Source organism: Agelaius tricolor, unplaced genomic scaffold (assembly GCF_023055355.1).
Source record: "Agelaius tricolor isolate 1412-34295 unplaced genomic scaffold, bAgeTri1.0.p SCAF_19, whole genome shotgun sequence".
NCBI classification, from domain to species: Eukaryota; Metazoa; Chordata; class Aves; order Passeriformes; family Icteridae; genus Agelaius; species Agelaius tricolor.
Window position 1 is genome coordinate 11,067,277 of NW_027269279.1, and position 19,113 is coordinate 11,086,389.

General features: G+C 44.1%; 1 protein-coding gene across 5 annotated transcripts; it reads right to left on the reverse strand.

Moving 5' to 3' along the window:
- Positions 1-497: 497 nt before the first annotated feature.
- HAPSTR1 (HUWE1 associated protein modifying stress responses) lies at positions 498-17,190 on the reverse strand. Of its 5 annotated transcripts, none has more exons than XM_071444254.1 (5): positions 16,739-17,189; positions 15,917-15,997; positions 11,606-11,881; positions 9,594-9,694; positions 3,561-3,815 (listed from the first exon to the last, which is right to left on the reverse strand). In XM_071444254.1, the coding sequence occupies exons 1-5, from the start codon at positions 16,956-16,958 to the stop codon at positions 3,789-3,791; spliced, it is 705 nt and encodes a 234-aa protein (XP_071300355.1). In that variant the 5' UTR covers positions 16,959-17,189; the 3' UTR covers positions 3,561-3,788. The 5 variants fall into 5 exon arrangements, with proteins under 5 accessions (XP_071300352.1, XP_071300353.1, XP_071300355.1 ...); XM_071444255.1 differs by lacking the exon at positions 9,594-9,694 and adding an exon at positions 5,317-5,374 and having other exon boundaries at positions 3,673-3,815; positions 16,739-17,187; XM_071444253.1 differs by lacking the exon at positions 3,561-3,815 and adding an exon at positions 5,671-8,841 and having other exon boundaries at positions 16,739-17,190.
- Between the last annotated feature and the right edge of the window lie 1,923 nt (positions 17,191-19,113).

Here is a 19,113-nt window from a genome sequence, read left to right on the forward strand (position 1 = left end):
CAGGAAATGCTGCTAATTAAAGCACCTGATTTCACTTAAGTCCAAAGAGTTTGTTGCAAAAGACTGGAAAGCTCTACTATTGAAGTCAACACCACTTAACTTCCTAAACTATGCCACTTAAACCTCTTTAAGATGCTTCTTTTAAGTATTAGTGATGTTGAAAGTCTGCAGAACATTTTGTACAGATGTAGTACACCCCAATTTTTTGTACCAGCATTAGTCCAAAGGAGACAAAACAAAACCCTGTGTGAAAGCTACACCAAAGTGCATTCAAGGGAAGTCCTGATCTGCACAACCAAGGCAGCCTGTCAGCTCACACTAATCACTTCTTGTCTGGCATTACTGGACTGTATTATTCAGAAACTTCAAAGAACTACGAAGCAGCCTGATTAGTTGTATTTTTTTTTATTAGGTTTATTATAGAGTTTCTATTACTCCAGCTGGGTAAACCACATTTGAAAGTAAGTTTAACTGCAGGACTTCAATTTCAACCAAAATCATTTTTGCATGACTTTATTGTAATATAGATTTCAATTGAACATTTAAAACTTACTTCATTAATAAGCAAGCCAAGCTCAGTAGCTTCAGTGCAGGATGTACTTTATGTAACTGCCGCACATTCAGGTTAGATTGGATGTACACGGAGAAGAGACCGGGCAACTGCACGAGTCAGAGGAGAAAGCAAAAGTGAGCACCATTTGTACCAAACGAAACAGTTCTCCAGTCAGTTTTCCCTACTGAAAACCAACTCACTTCTGGCTCCAGGAGCTACAGTTTGGATATAGCTGAAAGCTATTTCCAGAACATCAGTTTTCTACACTGGCACAAGAAATAGTCTTCAAAGCAACAGGTACTGGACTTCTTTTTATTTTTTTTTTTTCAGAGACAACCTGTTCTCCTGTGTTTATCAGGTGAATACATGCATTTTTGATCACTCTGGCAGAGGTCAAAGAGCAAACAACAGTTGGGGCTAAATGAAAAACAATCAAAAGTTGCCAAATATTTAAGGTACAAGCAAAAAAAAAAAACATTAATGCAACCAGTTTAATACCAAAGTCTGCTTTCTTTCAAAGAAAAATGGCACAAATTAAATAAGAAGCCAGACAAATTTAGTTTTAGATGGTAATAGACTGACTTAATGCTTCAGAGCTTCAACAAGATTTATTTCACGGCAAGAAAGGGGAGGAGAAATTTGAACAGGCTCTGTATTTGGGCTAGACCAGCAGCACTGCTACAGCTCAGTCCCTGCGTGCAGGACTGATACCAGTACGATGTCACCTTTACCACATCAAGAATAAAATGTGTTAGAAGTTGCAGAGCATAAGCATCTTACTTGTACAAGCCAGTTAAAAAATAAACAGAAGAGCTGAAGAATGGTTCTCACACCTGTCCTTTCTGTTCAGGACTCCACCTTTCTTTTAAAACAAATATCCCTCTGCCAAAAGTCTAATAAATACTAATGTATATTCAGACACCATCTTCAAAATCTTTGCTGAAAATGCAGTCTCCAAAAGAAACTAGCTTTATGCAGTATTAACATCTTACATAAACCAAACCTTATGAATTGTAGTTAATAGCAGTAACTGAAATTAATGTATACTGAGTTTCAAGTGATGTGCAAGTTCAGCTATGTAACACAGGTGGGGGTTGGAGCAGTTCTTAGCACTTTTCTTTGGACGCTTTGACAGCTGTCCATGAACTACAGAGCCTCTTGCTACAGTACTGTGCAACTACTGACATCTTCAAGGGCTCTTGGGTGTAAAGAAATGTGATGGAAGCACCACAAGGCAAGGAAATCAGGCTCAAGTAGAGAGCCTTGAGTATCTCACACAGCATTGCTGTCTTGCCTTGACTACAGACATCGATGAGAGGGTAAAAAGGGCAAACCTACAGTGAAGTCTGCTTCAAACAGCAAAGATAATACAAAAGAGATCTGACTCTACAAGCATGTAAGCAAAAGTCTTGAAGAGCTGTGTATTAACATGGAGCTCAAGGTGCCTTAACTTTGCCAGAAACCACAATTCTCAGTACTGGGAATCTAGCATAACTACATTTCATCCCAGGATCAACCTATGCTTCCAGTTAAAGCATGCATACCACCTCTCTAAATACCCCTTTCCCAACGTGCAGGGTTGGAGCTCTCCTTTTTCTTATTCTTCCTGTGTTATCCCTTTCCAAGGCAGAGATTTAGAGGCCCTAAGGCCAGAGCTCTCCACCAAAGACTTGCTCCCTCTATGTATAAAAATAGTCAGGACACTCTGAGACTGACATCTGTCCTTCCCCATTCAGAAACAGATTTGCAGCAGATCAGTCTTGATCTCTAGTTCAGGTTTAGACTATGCTTAAGTTACGGCAGCCAGAGTTCAATCCTATGAATGTAAGCTAAACACAAAAAGAAAGCCATTTATCCTTTTTAATTCATGCTTACAGCATGTTTATCCAGAGTTTTATAATCAACTTCCAGTTTTAAATTATTTTCTTAGCACTTCACAGAACCTGCATGCCACTCCCTCCTAAAGGGGATGGCATCACAGAATCTTGTTTAAGTTAGTCCAAGTTTCCACATGTGACCAGAAGTCTTACTTGTTAGAACACACCCCTTTTCCAACTATTCCCCACATTCCCTCTCCTCCCACCCCTCCCCAGCAATGGGCAATTACTTCACAAGAAATGTAAAATAGGATATGGGTGTACACAAAACCTACCCTCCACTAATACTGAACAGAAAAGCCTATTTTCCAATTACAGGACATTTTTCTCTAAATTTAGGTCAGCACTGGTGCAGTCTGCACTGTGTATGATTACCACAAGGATAATACCAATAAGTACATATATTTTCTCAAACTGATTTAAAAGCCTATGAAGTTAATTGGGGAAAAGTTTAATATTGCTACTTCAGAGCACTAGAACACACAAAGTGAATCCAATAAAGATCCTTGTATTGATTCAATATTAAGTATTAATTGCATGACCATCATAGCACCTCTTTACATTATCACACAATCACCAGAATTATCAACTGCTTTTAAAACTAAAAAGGGTACAGTCCAATATTTATAACTTGCACACTGTTACTATACAGAAACTAGGTGCATGGTACAGTGCTGCAAAAATGGAAGCCTGCAGTTTTGACAAAGATGCCAAGTCATGTTGTAGACAATTTCAGTCAAACTGTCAATACTGTTTAAGCAAATACTCAAAGCAGGAAATAAAGGACAAAAAAAAAAAAAAAAAAAAAGAATTCTATAGCCAAATAAACATCTGAAATTTCCTTTCCCTTTAATAATACAAGTAAGGTCACTTTTAGCCTTGGAACAGATACATGTTCGCCTATGATGATCTTGCTAACTACTACACAATATCTGATGTCCTCTGCTAAGAATATAGTTTAAGAAAGCCGCAGTTACAAGAGGCATCTAAATGTAATATCTAAAATTTCCTTTATGGCATTTATTGAATTCTTTGTCTTAAACAGTGAATATGGAAAGATGGCCTCATGTTTCCTTTTCAATAGTACTCTGAGGATCAAGTGGCTTTCAAGCAGCATGGTGGGTTTGAAATTTTTGCAGTTTAGATCATTCTGTTGCGTTTATGGGTTGGTGAGTCTGTAATGACATCGCCACACTGGGCTGAGGTACGCTTTCTAGTTCCACCATTGTCCAAGTGGAGTGCCATTTCTTCTGATATGAAAGTGTTCAAATCAACATCATGGAGTCCATTTCTCCTTCGACTAGCATTGGAGCCACTGCTCACGTGAGTAGGCGAGCCTGGGGTACTCGAGCGAACACTTATACTAGCCATTGCACCACTAAGACCTGGGGAGAGAGAGAAAAAGGGCTTCAGTCAGACAGCACAGACAGTTCAGTCCCCACGTGTGCCACACAGCATTGCACTCAGCCCCGTTCCACCAACACCTTAGAGACACTTCATCCTGCTCTTTGTACCACTCCAGTCCACAGCACCACACCTTCTCAGCTTTCAGCCTGTGCAATAATCCAGGAGTTACCAGAACTGCTTTTTATGATGTTAAAAGTGAGCTTATGCACCAGGATGTAACAGCACACTCTGAAAAACATTAACTCCATAGGCATGACACGCTATTCAATACAGGGACATACTCGAGAGCAGATAATCTCAATTTAAAGAGATTCACACTGGACCAAGAGTTACACAGCCCTGCCAAGGACTTGAGTTGAACTGACCTGGTCTCGTGTCAACACCACCACCCTGCTCCCTTTCACTCCCTGAAGGAAACTGCAGCCTGGCAGCAGGTCTCTGACAGGTGTACACCACAGCCAGTTCATAAACACAAGCTTTTATTTCATGGCTAACACTAACAGCAATGCACTTAAAGAACAAGCAAGGAAAACCACATGGCAATCACCCAAAATTTGTTATCAACAGATCTGATACAAATCACTGTCACAGGTACCCTGCAAGAACTTTGGTTTGTATTCAGATTAATAGTATTTGATTCAAACTGAAGTTTATTTATTATAGAAAAAAGGCCATAAAAAGACAACCATGAACTTTCATACTAATTTACCTCTGCCTTCTGTAACATTACAATTTTGCAAAAGTTCTAAAACAAAAAATTTAGTAAGGACTAATACACAAAAGTCTAACTACTCTTCTCAATTTCACATTCAGTCTGTATTTGGAGATAAACAGGAGCTCAGAGTTAAGACAAACATCTTTACTATCATAACTTTTCCAAGCCTGAGTATTAGTAGGAGAGTACAGAAACATCTGTTGGTCCTATCAAAGATAAAGATAGGTCTGCATATTTTCTAACAAGAACGAGGAAACGTTGAACTGTCCAGGAAGATTCCTCTCTCAGTAACCTTTAAAATCTTAAGAGCTCCCTTCTCCAGTCTCAAATATTCCATAGCTCTGTCCAGCCATCATAAACCTTGTGCATGCACTAATTCCCATCTCCATGTACTGTCAAATGAGCAGCCAAAAACCACTGACTGACAAGTCAAGCCTAACAAAACCCAATCCACCAGCTGCTGGCAGGCCAGATAGGCAACTTCAGAGGCTCTGGGAAGAGAGGCCTGCTAGAACTACAACTTCAGTCACCAGAAACCTCAGGTAGAAGGTGAAGTCTAGAAGCTATCTGCAGCAATGGCAGGCTGATACACAGGTCAGGATGGAGCAGCCCAGCCAACGTCACTCTATTGAACATTACTGAATGAACATTTAAAGCTTCCAACTTGTAACAGCACAGGAAATACTTCACACAGATCTGGCATTACACAACAACCAATACACACAGCCACTAATCACTGATTCTTTCTTAGGGCTTTTGCTTACAGCTCCAAGTGGTGTTCAAACAGGGCCCAGAAGCATGGTCTGAACTCCAAGAGGCACCCTGCAGATTTTATTAATAGCAAAATCATTGCTCATTCACAATGGCAGAAAGTATTTAAACAGAAAAAGCTGTTTTAGTGTAAAGGTAACTCAGAAATGAGTTTGTGACAGTATTCCCAGGATTAAGGTCGAGCTTAAATTCAAAACCATTAGGAAAAGAATTTCCCATGCATCCACCAAAGAAAGTAATGCAGCTAAACTTGATGACAAATGTATGAGAAAAAGCCAATTCAGATACCATATCCTGAATAAACTACAAACACACACAGTCTGGGCAGGTAACAAACCACTTCACAATTCAAAGACATCAGTAGTTTAATTCCAACTGGCATGACATACATCAGAAAAAACATTAATTCATCCTGTACATTTAAAGTGGAAAAAATCTGACAGCATACAGGTGACATTTTTTCAAATCCAAACCGATTGCAGAGATTTCCCCCCATGTTCCTATTCCAAGCAAAACTGCTGTGACCACACAAGTTTAGTGTCATTACTTACACTTAAGAGTCAACAATTTACATCACTTATCAGTCATACAACTCATACCAAAGGAACAACATAGCAATTCAGTTTTATCATGACATCTTTTTACTACATCTAGTGCCCAAGTAAGGGCAGAAAAATTATTTTAAATAAACCCCAAAACTGACCTGTGATGCCAAAAGACATTTTTTGCCACCACTCAAGAACTATGTTTTGAAGTGGAGCCTTTTCAAGTAACAAGCATTCTTTAAAATAGTTGATACAGTTAAAAGATGTATCTGTAACACACTGCAGCATATGCTAAACCAGACTGCCAAAGTTCACAAGCAATGCCTAAAGCAGTCACTGACTTCCCAGTATTTAGGTAATGCTGAATCACTGTACATTTAAATACAAAAACAACCTTCAGGAGGTAATAACAAGTTAAAATCTTTAAGTCAACTTAGTGTCTAAGGCAGGAGAGTAGCTTTGAATTTAATCCTAGAGATCAGAATACAAGGCTATTGCATCACAGCATGGGCTTTGAGCTACAGGTTAATCTTGCATCTCACACAGGTACTTAGTACCAGTAAGAGTCGTGGCTGGGTACACTGACAGACTGACAGCCCCAGCTCCTGGCAGTGAACACATCACACAGCACTGCCCATCCATCCTGAAGGGCAAGACTGCCAAATCAAACACTCAGATCACAGTTTGGATTTGCACATTAGGATTGGCTAATTGAGCTAACATGGAAAAGTCAAAGCAAACTCAAGGCATATATTCAAATATCAAGATGCCACTACATGGAACCAACATCTCTGAGAATGACTTGCAATGCTCAAAAAAATTCACTTTTGGTTGACAGGGAAAAGAATTAAGTTTTTCCTTGGGAAGCTGTGGCAAGGCAGAGGAAATCTCAGAAAAACCATTTACTGTGAATTACTCTGAGTTCAAGCTTTCAGCAGACTCAGAGCTCTTCCCAAAGCATCTAAAGCAGTAACTGACACTAGGAAGTGGTAAGATGACATGACTGTCAGCAAACACCACTTCCCAACCTCAAATGTCTGGATTGTGATTAATATGGCCTTAATCACAGGCACGTCAGTTTTGTCCATACAAAAGGACAGATTCTGTCCATACAACAGGACAGAGATCCAAACAGCTGCTGAAGTGCCTTTATTTTTCCCCACAATCTCACATCCACCTCTGAAGTTTCTCACTCCTTTCTACCAGGGACATCTCCTTTACTCTTTGAGGACTTTAAGAAGGTCCACATGGCTCTGACCCCCTTTTGAATTAGAAAGGTTTGAAGTGGAAGGCATATCTCAAACATTTTGCAGTACCTAGTACATTCTCTTTCCTGTCATATCTTTCATCAACAATGACATTTCATAGACAATGATTTTACAAAGAATTCTATTTTAAAAGGTCTTACAGTACTATTAAAAGGAGCTGTGACCAATACTACCCAATTTATAGCTAAGTACACTCCAAAACTATCAAGATGTTAGAATGCTTGACTGAAAATATGTTTCATGGATTACAAAATGCTTAAAACTATCAACTCAAAATTAGCAAGTTTGTCACCACTGGCCTAACAAACTGTAAATGCTGTTTCATCTGCACTACAATCATGTCCATGTACAACTTATTCAGGTCACTATCACAGCATAATATACTGGGTAGCTACTGTTCCACATAGCACTAACTATTGTTTCTAGAAGTTTTAATCAGAAGTATCAAAAGGAACATTCATGCTTAGGTAGTGTGACTAAAGGAGGAATTAGTTAATAACCCAGATAAATACAAAATTGCATGCAGAGAGATCCTTGTCACTCCTCTGTCATATTCACCCTTTCATAATACTGGCTCAAAGAGCAAGTTTTAGCAGCACATACCAATACACAATTCCATCACAGCTATATTTACATACAACCTTTAAATTAACCTGTGTCAGACCAATCTGAACTCTGTTTTCCATCCCCTCTTCTACCAGCTGCAGCTTCTCCACTCTGCTAAGTGCCCCTGTTTTAAACTGCACTTTAATATTCTGAGAAGCAAACACAAAGGCCTAGAGGGAATTCAGACTCTTAAGGGGCCAGGTCACACACTCTTATGTGCAAGTGTTCTCCCTACCCCACAGAGACCAAATCACATGAATTATATGCATCAACATTAAAGCTAAGGAGAAAAAGAACTAATGTTCTCCCACTGTACTGCTGCTCTATTTTTCCCCAAATTCACCTAATTTTTGATTAAGAATGCTCAAGTCAAATGCATTTCAACACTACCTTTCCAAGTTTGCTTCTTGCCCCTCCTGAAATGTCAGCATCTTCTCCCATTTTGCTGGGAGGATGGTGTGTGAAACATGGAGCACATGCACAGGGAAGGACAGGGGCTGTGCACCACACTTGGTACAGCAGCCACAGCCAGGCACAACGTGGCTGAGCACGTGGCAGTGTTTGGGAGTCTTGTACTGTTAGCTCAGATTGATGCAATTCTGTCATTTGAAACTCATCTCCTACAGAACTGGAAATGTCAATACACATCCAGAGAGTAGGTGAAGACACATCCATACTTTCCCTGGCTGCAATGACATTTCAGGGACTAATGGAAGTTAAAAAACCAACTCTGTAATTGAGATGTTGGACAATAAAGGTATTATCTTCTACTACCACATCTTAAAGCATTAGACTGATGTTTCATTAAAGCTTCAGAAAAGTGCACTGGCACTCCAGAGTAAAACATCATGTATTACCTTGAGATAACTACTCAGCTGTTCTAAAAGGCTTGAACTTCTTTTCAAATATTCACAGTTGAAGTCACCAGCCATGCTTTATTTCAAGGTTACCTATCAGCATGCTAACAGTGAAAAGCTGATAATAAGGGAAAAGATGTTGTTTACCCAAGTTTACTCTCTCCAGAGTAACGTTCCAAAGTCTCCTTCTCAGTAAGTAACACTCAAGACAAGATGTCAGTAACAACTGCAGAGCATAAGTGCTATGGAGTTAAAAGAAAAGGGAGATCACATCTTAAACATTCTCATGCCTAATTTTTTGCCATGATAATTTTGCTTTTAGCTACTATAACGGGTTCTTCTCTGCTGTTCTGCTCTCAGGTTTTCTTGTAGTACAAAGACTTGATAACCAGTATCAGAAGATGAAATTCTGGGGTCAATATCCTGTCCAAAAAACTGTCAACCATCTTACAGAGATAAAATATAGGTTAGAGGTTACAGGGCTGGAGACAAAAATTCAGTTTTAAGATACTTCTTTTCAGAGAAAGCATACAGTTAAAAGATTGTACTGATGCCTAAAGGATGCTAATCTCTAATGCTTTAGTCTAGGGCATACACCCAGAACTGTGTTTGATGTTCCAGGAAATACTGAATTATTAGCTATTTTGTTACCACTGCTTCTCTCAAAATTTTCAGATGTGCTTATGATGCATTTAGGGGTTAGATTATGAAAAAACAGGTATTTTCCACCATCACAGGGGAAGATCAGCAAGCTATAATGCCATGATCTTTAGACATATAATAGTACCTGTTTCTGAGAAGTCAATACCCCAGCTCTGCTTCCACTTTACCTGGTGCCATGGGCTATTCATATCTATCCCTGCTTTACTAAAAGGGGTCTTGCTGCAAGCAGCAAAGTTTTAGCATTATCCCTCAAATCTAATTCAACCCATCCACATGATCAATATATACTCTATTCCCACCAGAAGCCAACCAGCACAAAACAACCTCTCACCTTTACATGCCAGTTGGAAACTCCTCTCAAAACCTCTGTGCCTGGACTGCTCCTCACTATCACCAGGTTCTCATGTTCTCTCATGAAACCTAGAAGCAGCACTTTCAAACAATGTGCCAAAAATTATGATAAGCACAGGCCTCATGAGGACAATATACACACACCTAAAGGTCCTTGGCAGGTTTCAAAATCAAAACATACTTTTGAGAAGCCCTACAATAAATAGGAAATGAGTTCATGAGATTGCTTAATCACAACTTCCTTGAAGAAAAAAAAAAGGGGAAAAGCTGGAGTAATGCAAACATTGTAGGCAATAAACCTAAAAACAGTTATGAGGCCCAATACAAGCCTAGTCACTAAAGGATCAGCACAAAAGCATTTGTGTCAAGGACCAGATTGAAACTGATATGAGGAGAACCTAATCCAGAAGGTGACTGACATGTAATCTTGTCAACCAGCTGATGAAGGGGAAAAAGTACATTTTGAGCCCCTGCAGTGCCACTACAGAGGACAGAACTTCCTCATAACCCTGCATTACATTATGAAATATGGAAAACTTTATATATATATATATATATCATTGTTCAGATCCTCATGCTATAGAAAAGTGACTTCCATAAACCACCTCTGTACAAAGCAGATGCTAGGAAATGATACATGGACACAAAAAGAGCCATATTACCAATAAAAACACCTCTGAGTTTGCTCAGAGAGCTCACTGTGCTGAAGTGAGCCTACCTAAGCTTCCTCTCACCTGAGACTGAGCCTTTCCAGTTAAATCCAACTCCACAGATTCAACTATATTTTCAGAAAAGCATTTTTATGAGGGTGCTTACCACAGCGAGAGCCAGCTTCTGCAGCTGTTCTCATGGAATTAATTTTATCTACACTGAGTAAGCAACAGTGGTGCACAGAATTCCCTAGCCTCCTTCCAGTATGAGACAGGAAACTGCCAAAACCAACATGGCTGAGTAGGGAAGCATGCTTGGTTTAAATGGCTGTCACCTAGACAGTAACAGTGTCTGGACTGGGCATCTTTAAAAACCACCACAGCACAGCAGAAGCCAAATCTGCATTTTCTGGAATTCATGCTCCTAATTAACCCATCAATTCTACCCCCCACTGAGAATATCCAGACAGTAAAAATTTAATTTAGGTTGCACTTCTAGATAGCTTCATTTTCATTTTTAGAATGTCTAGGGTTTGTACCTCAAGATATCTACTACCCTTTTGAATTTTAGAAGGCACAAAACCCAGAGGTGAACTGCCCCATCTCACCTCAAGAGCAGTTTAAAGCACATCTGTCTATCACTTGCTCAATCATAATCCAACACAGATTAAGCTACTGAATATTCATATCTGAAAAGAGAGACACCCAGCATTGCTGGTGATGGCAAGGAAGGCAATTCAGTATGACAATGGAAGACATGTAAATCTGAAAGTGAGCTAGAACAAAGTTCTGAACAGGACTCAATTATTTTAAAAATGTGTAACTGAAACACCCTTCCCAGGGTACTTTTAGTAGAATGCTGAACTGCATTAGTGCCTAACAAAGGTACTAGAGAGCTAGAGACAGAAGCCTCAGACACCAAATTCCCTCCCTAAGCCTCCAAAAATTTGCTGGTAGTCAAATCTTAATATTTAACTAGTTGCTAGCATAGCATTGCCATTTTCCAAGAATTCTGTTTACTTTAGCATTGGCATGAATGCCAAGTCTCTTCATGCTTCAAAAACACTACCAAGACTTGAAACTTAACTGCTGAGTACACAGCTGTGCAATATTACAGACCCAAATTTCATTTTTATTCAGCATCTTTTCTTCACTGAAAATACTCAACTATACAAATTCTTAGCAGCCAACACATGCCTTATACATGCAAAAGCTCCCTTAAAGAAAGAAGGGGATACCTTCAGCTGGAACACCAGGTACATGACACATTATGATATGCCAAACACACCTTAAAAACCCCCACCCAATTTTAACCAAGTAGTATTGAAAAAGTGACAGTTACCATGCAGAGCTATGGCTTCACGGAAGGGTTGCAAATCAGTCTCTACAGATGAGCTAGTTTCTGTTGAAGTAGCTCGGTTAGGGGATACTACAGTCAGTCTTGGGGGAGCTCTAGAATTTCTTGGAGGAGGGACTTTTCCACAAAGGAAGCTGATTAAGTCTTCTCTTCGAATAGTTCTTCTGCGTTTTTTAACCCAGGCTAACACATCCTTATTCCGACGCTGATAGCCAATCTGAATTCCTAAATCAAAGCTTCGCTGGTGGGCATCCACACTCTCTGCAAGAGGACAGAAAAAAGTTCTCTTAGTGTTACACAGCAATGTACAGCACAGCACTGATGGGGCCTCCTGCCAAGCATGGGAAAGAAGAAGTATCTACATCTTCTACAGCTTACTCCATAAGGCAGCCCCAAGGTGGCTGCAGCAGAAAAGAGGAGTTCCATTAAACCTGAAGAGAGTAAAGCCAAAATGTTCCATCCTCTTTACACATCAGATAGTCAACAGCAACTCCAGCTCCACTTAAACAGCATTTACTATACTTCAGGTCAACACCACAGCACTGTTTATTTACATTAAAAACACACTTAGAGCTTGTCAGGCTGAGGAAGATACTTAAATCAATGGACAACAGACTTAGACACACACAGTGCATCAATACAGCAGGAAGCCTCAACATAAGAAATAAGTAACTGCTTTTCTGCATTCTGACAGGTAAGGAACTGCCAGAAAACTCAGGATTTCTTTCAAGTTCTTCTATTTTCAGCTGGATTTCAATTGCAGAGGCAATTCACAGGCCAGAGTTTTGAAACTAGTTAGAACACAAGTGTCCCCAATGTCTTTCAATTAGCCAACATATCATTTACAAAGGCTAAGAAAGTTTCCTTCCCCATTTAGGGTCCCATAGCAATTCTGATATAGAAAAGTTTTAAACACACAATTTACAATAAATCCTACTACAAAATGCAATTTCTCTCTCTGTTAATGTAACTAGTCACCTGTGCACATCAGTTATAGCTGTGTCTCCAATGGATTAAGTTGCTTTCAAACTTTGGGAAGTGTATTTCTGGCTACCAGTTTGAGTAAGTTTCAAACCACAGTAACAGGTGGGACAAATCCTGTTCACCACACAATTATGCTCATCTTGTTCGTCACAGGTTTGCTATCAGAGCTTTGACAACACCTATTTCAGTTTCATGTAAAGTTTCATACTCTTATGTTGCTCTTGCTCCTTAAAAGACATGAACATATCCACTCCAATTTTGTTTACTTGAATTCCATAGATTTTTTTCTATGTGGCAAAGCTGATTTAACAGCATTTTATAATCTTGTTTTATTAACCAAGCCCAAGGCAAAAGCCAGAAGGCAAAGGTATTTCTTTAAGAACAGCTATCCCAAAATACTGGTTTACAAACAATGACATACACATCTAATGTAGCTTTGTCACACTCCAGAACCCAGAAAGTCCTACTGTTAAGTGTTATTCTTGGACTTGTATTCTAAGGCACCACTGCACAGACCATGAAAGACAGCACTGAGATCTACACTGCCAAAGAGCAGCACTTCAAACCTAACACAACAGACCAAAACCACCTCAAACTGAGCTGAGTTAAATCTTGGAGCTTTTGGAGTATAAACCAAACAAGTAAACAAGTGTAATTTAACCTGTTCTTTGTATCCACTCTAAGAGTATTCTGCCTGTACTACTTTGTAATCCAAAGGCTACATTTACAAATGTTAATTCCTCTGAAAGCAATGGTAACATGACAGATTATTCCTCCTGCCATTTTATACTGCACAGCAGCCTGGACTCCAATGCACTGGCAGCAAAAGCTGCCCAAACATTCTGGAGCCAACTTGGAAACTGAAAATACTCCTTTAATCACTTCCTGAAATACCAGGAGTGTCCTTCTGAGGCTTGGAGGCTGGCTTTACGTCAATACCCTGCTTTCTTTGTGTATGAGAATGCTTTACAAAGTGCTAACTGTGAACTAGGTATGAGGTCAAACACTGACTGCTGATGCAGCCCAGAGAAGTTTCAAGCATCATTACCCCGGGTACATTAGATTTTTTATGGTAAAAGCCACAACCACTTTGTTTACAAAGTTAAGCTTGCAAAACCTAAGCCGTCAAGCTGCATATATTCTGAAATTACTAAGTCAAAATCAACATTAGAAAATATTCAGGGCTTTTTTAATAAAAACAAGGTAAATTGTAGGCTCAGAAGTCTTATTCTAACATATACCTAGAACTTTCCACAGTGGCCTTAAGTTCTAAATCCTACATTACAAACCACGCTTCACTTTTTTAGTGCAATCAAGATAATGAAGTGTCTTGAATGCAGTCTCTATCACCAGCACCAGAAATGCAGGATGTAAGACCATCAGTGTGGTGTGATATTAAACTTCTAATCTATATTCAGAAGAAATGCTGACATTCAAGACATCATGGCATTCTCATTATGCACCATTCCTCGGGTTGTTCTTGTTAAAAAGATGATGCCTCAAAAATCCAAGTATTTATCAGATCAGAAAGCAGCTGACAAGGCAAGAAGCAGTTTGTGGTGTTTAGTTCATCCCACCAAGTATTCCTCCAGTATTTTGACAGTGTCCTCCAAAACAAACAGTACTGAGAATGTGAAAAACAGGAGTTTTTTTAAGAGCCATGTTCACCACTAGGGAAAGCAAGCTCACAGTAAGCAAGCTCCAACTTGTCAGATATGACAGTGTTCAGCTGGTTCTACCATGTTATCACCAAATTTCTACTGACTTACAAGTTACCTGAAAATTGAAAGATGGCATTCCTGAGTAACTCAGGTACTTTAGGATCTGTTTGAAGAAAACATTTGTTTCAGGTGCTGGTTTTTGAAGTATTACATTACAACTGACCAAAGTCAGCTTCCAACTTAAAGTCTAGTTTCCCCAATCACCTACTCATCAGTTAATCACATCATTGCCAACAAAAAGGCTCATTTTGCCTACAGCAGAAGTAATCTAACATTTTAACCAGAAATAAACAGTCTAAGTCTTCATAATAAAGATGCTGTAAGGGAGAGCCATGCCATTTGTAAAGGCAGACTGTAATTATTCCAGACAATTTATTAACAGTACCTGCTGCTACTCGAGCACCATTCTCAAATGACTATTGTCCCCAGACATGTTCTAGTGACCCACACCCTCGGGCCAGCACCTTCCTGCTCTCAGGTGCTGCCCCTTCACATGACCTGACACACACACACAGCACTCAAATGCACCTTCTGCAGGAGGCAAGACTCTGGCAGGGAGGGCTGTGCACCCACATTTCCCCCTCGCTCTGTCCACATCTGTCAGAAACCTGATCACCCATCACAAACACATCAACTGCTTAAAGCAAATCCAAAATGACAAAACTGGAGGCAAATGAAGGAGCATGGAGGTAGAACTACAGATAATGCCATACAGACCAAGGGGAAAAAAAAAAAAAAATCAAACCATAAGCCAGAAAAACCAACATTGTAATTTTAAAGCACTTCCCTTCCTTGTAATGGAAGGCAGTAACAATGGGAATCACAATGTGCCAATTTCAGCCTTCACTGATATATATCATTTTAGCACAACCTTTTAAATAAAGTACAAGCCACTGAATGAGCCTTCTGCAGACATGAATTCCTGGGACAACCCAAAGAACTGCAGAGTTCAGAAAGACCCAGTAACCCAGCACTAAAGCACTGCCACATGCAAAGCACACTCCTATCAAAGTTCTGGCTAACACTGCCTTCTTACAGCCATGCTGAACACAGACATAATGACATTTTAGTGCTTAAAATAAACTGTGAGGCTTACTTAAGAAGCCTCAGTGCCACAAGAAGATAAAAGTTTCTGTCACATAACATCTGTGCACAATCTTACGAGCACTAAACCCAACTTCGCTTCACCACAAAAGAGAAGGCATTAAACTGACACCCCAACATCTAATGCACCATGAAATATAAACAATGCAGGGAATTTCAGTACTGTTTAATAAGCCGTTGTACATTTCCCTTGAATTCACAAGAAACTGACACATGTTAAAGATACCCTTTTTCAATGGTCTCAAAGTAAAACAGATTTTAAGTTTATGAGTCATTGACATGAGGCAACAGAAAAGATTCAGCTACCGTCAGCTAAAGTGGACCAGGGAAAACCTGCAAGATTCAGGAAGCAGTCTCGGGTTAGATTTTATCAGGGTGAATAAGAGACATTAACAGGCCCTACTTATGAGTAAGCCGGGGCAGGAGGCAGAGTGGGGCCCGGCTCGGCGGAGAGGGCTGCCGGGGCAGCGGGGGGGCAGCCCCTTACCTTTGTAGAGGTTGGTGACCGCAGTGGCGGCGTTCTGGAAGGGGACCCAGAGGGAGAGCCCCGGCTGCTGGCACACCCGGTCTGCAGGGAGGGAAGGACACACGCTGTTTATTTTGGAGTCACCCGCTCCGAACGGCCATGTTAGGTTTCGCCATTTTGTTCCACCTTCCGGAGGCAGCTCCGGATCGGGGCCGAGCGGGGCGGGCGGGCAGCGGCCCGGCCGGGGCAGCGGGCGCGGTGCCCCCAGCGCGGCGGGGAGCGCCCGGCCGCCCCCGCCCCGGCCCCGCCGCACAATGAGCCCGGCCCCGCTTCGCCATTTTGTCGGGAGTCTCTTCCCGGGGCTGGGCGTCGGGAGCCGCCGGCAGGGCCGGGCTTCCCGGCCCCCCCCCACCCTCCCCGGGGCTCGGGGCTCGCCCCCGCCGCCCGGAGCCTCCCGGCGCGGCCCCCGCCGGAGCGCCCCGACGCCCCGCGGCCGCGCTCCGGCCCGAGCGCTCCGGCAGCCGGGGGAGGGGGTGCGGCCGGGCCGGCGCAGGAGCCGCCCCGGAGGCCGCGCCGGGCGCTGTCCGGGCCGCGACCGCGGCTCCCCCTCCCTCTCGCCATTTTGTTTTCCCGTCCGTCTCCGAGGGCGGCCGCGGGCCGGCACCGCTCCTCCCGCCGCCTCGGCCCCTTTGTACCGCTGCGGACACCTCCCCACCCCGGCGGCTCCGCGGCTGCTCGGCGCCCCCACCCACCACGGGCCGGGCCCCGAGCCCACCGCGCTCGGGCTCCACCGGCCTCCAGCCGTCCCTGCTGTGCGCTCCCCAAGCCCCTGACCGTGCTCACCCTTGTAGAGCTGCGCCACGGCGGTGGCCGAATTCTGGAAGAGGTGCCAGAGCTTCTGCTGCTTGTGCTCGGGCTGCGCCGCCGCCTCGTCCTGCAGCTCCGGCGCCAGCGCCTCCTCCTGCTCGGCCTCAGCCAGGCACTGCCGCTCCCACTTGCTGAACCAGTGCTCGGGCCCGTGCTCCTGGATCTCCGCCTCGCCCTCCTCCTTCTTGTCCTCCATCCTCCGCCCGGCTCCGCGTCCCACAGCCGCGAACACCCGGTCCCGACAGCCGGCCGCGCTCGTTCCGTGCGCCGGCCCGGCCCTACCTCACCCCCATGCCGGGCCCGCCCGTCGCTCCGCCGGCCCCAAACACTCCGAGCGCCGGCACCGCCCCGAGCGCACTGAGAGCTCGGCCGAGGCGCCTGGGAACGCGCAGCCGGCCCGACCCACCCGCAGAGCTCGATTGGCCACCACCGCCCCGGCACGGCCGGTCCGTGCGGGATCCCCAGCGCTCATTGGTCCGTTTACGTGTCCGTCACGCGGGACACCCCGGGGGGCGGGGCTAACGCAGGTTTGGTTACGCCGTCACAGCCCCGTGCCGGGGGCGTCGGCGCGGTGCGCGTGCGCAGTGAGCTACCTCGCGCGGCCCCGGCCCTGGCCCCGCCCCTGGCGTGAGGCGGCCCCGCCCGCGCCCCCCCGACAGCGCCTGCCGGGGCCGCCCCGAGCGGGTGAGGCGCTGCCGGCCTCGGGCGGCCCCGGCAGGCGCTGTCCGCAGCCGAACCGGGAGGTGGCAGCGGCCGCCGCGACTCCGCTGAGGGGCAGAGCCTACCCGGGAGGCGGTTCCCTTCCCGGCCCCGGGGGAAGATGGCGGCCGCGCAGGGCCCGAGGGCCGAGCCGTGTGACACGGCCGGGCCGGGGGCCAGCGTCCGGCAGAAACCGCTGAGGGGTTTGGTCCGAGAGTTCAGACCCACGGCATCACTCTTTCGTCTGTTTTACACATTATTTACCAGTTCTTGATTCTGCGCTGTAGCAGGCACAGTCCCAGCCAGCAGATTGAAGTCACAGCTGCTTTGCGCACGTTTAAAAGCACTCGTTCACCCCGCGATCCCGTCACTCGGCTGCCGTGCAAGTGGAAATGCACTTCCCGCTGCTCCAGCCGCAGCAAACGTCCCCGTGCTACGGAGCGGGGCCCGGGCACAGCTGCCTGCACACCGGGGATTGCAACCGGGTCCGGATCTGCCCCACATCGCTGAACAGAGCACGGACACGCAGCAGCAGCCTGGGGCCCATCCCACCCATGGGCAGCCTGCTGTGCCCATCCCACCCATGGGGAGCCCTCTGTGCCCATCCCAGCCCATGGCAGCCTGCTGTGCCCATCCCAGCCCAGGGCAGCCTGGTGCCCATCCCACCCATGGGCAGCCTGCTGTGCCCATCCCAGCCATGGGGAGCCCGCTGTGCCCATCCCACCCACGGGGAGCCTGCTGTGCCCATCCCACCCATGGGAAGCCCGCTGTGCCCATCCCACCCACGGGGAGCCTGCTGTGCCCATCCCAGCCCATGGCAGCCTGCTGTGCCCATCCCAGCCCAGGGCAGCCTGCTGTGCCCATCCCAGCCATGGGAAGCCTGCTGTGCCCATCCCACCCATGGGAGAACCACTCACTGGCTCTATGGGCTGTTTCCTCCTCCAAGCTTTATCCAGTCCATGCTTATTCCCTTTTTGAACTTGGATGTTCATGCGACTTCATAAAACATTCAGGAATTCAAGCCTAAATCATATATAGTGTGGAAAGAAGTGGTATGAGGGTGTAGTTGGAACTCATGGGTTGGGGTTTTTATCTCTGAGGACACCTGAAAACTAAAGCTATTGTATTTCCTAAACCATTAAGACTAATTACTAAGGGCCTCCTACTTGTGGGCTATGCCTTGGCACTCCATGGGAGTAGAAGGGGTAAGAGCACCCATACCTTTGTGCATGTCTCCTTAAACTGAAATTGTGGTACTGGCTTTTAATATAAGTATCTCAGATAAATGACACTTGTGCACAAACACAAAGGCATGGATATTCCCCTCCTTTCTAGGTAAAGCTCTGTCTATTCTTGTTTAAGATTATGAACTTCAGCCAAACTGGTTTTGTAAATCATCCATGGCTCAGAAGGGCACTGAGTACATATTGTGGTGCAACATGGATTTTTCTCCTGTGCAACTGGTTTAAGAAAAGCAAGGAACAGAAGAAGAGATCTTCTATATTGAATAGGATTTCTTATAAAGTACTACAGCTTGGAAATACTCATTCCTTATATTCTTAAATTGTTGAAATATTGTAAAGCATCACATAGGAATGTGTGATGGGATTGTGTTCTCGTATTTTCCAATAAATCAAGTACTGAAATTCATC

Bases quoted from the DNA above. Each gene is read 5' to 3' on its own strand.
- HAPSTR1 (XM_071444251.1), bottom strand. From the start codon at position 16,958: ATGGAGGACAAGAAGGAGGAGGGCGAGGCGGAGATCCAGGAGCACGGG. The intron at 15,998-16,738 runs GTGAGCACGGTC...CCCTCCCTGCAG, and splicing joins CGTGGCGCAGCTCTACAAGG to ACCGGGTGTGCCAGCAGCCG. The intron at 11,882-15,916 runs GTAAGGGGCTGC...GTCCTCTTGCAG, and splicing joins GGTCACCAACCTCTACAAAG to AGAGTGTGGATGCCCACCAG.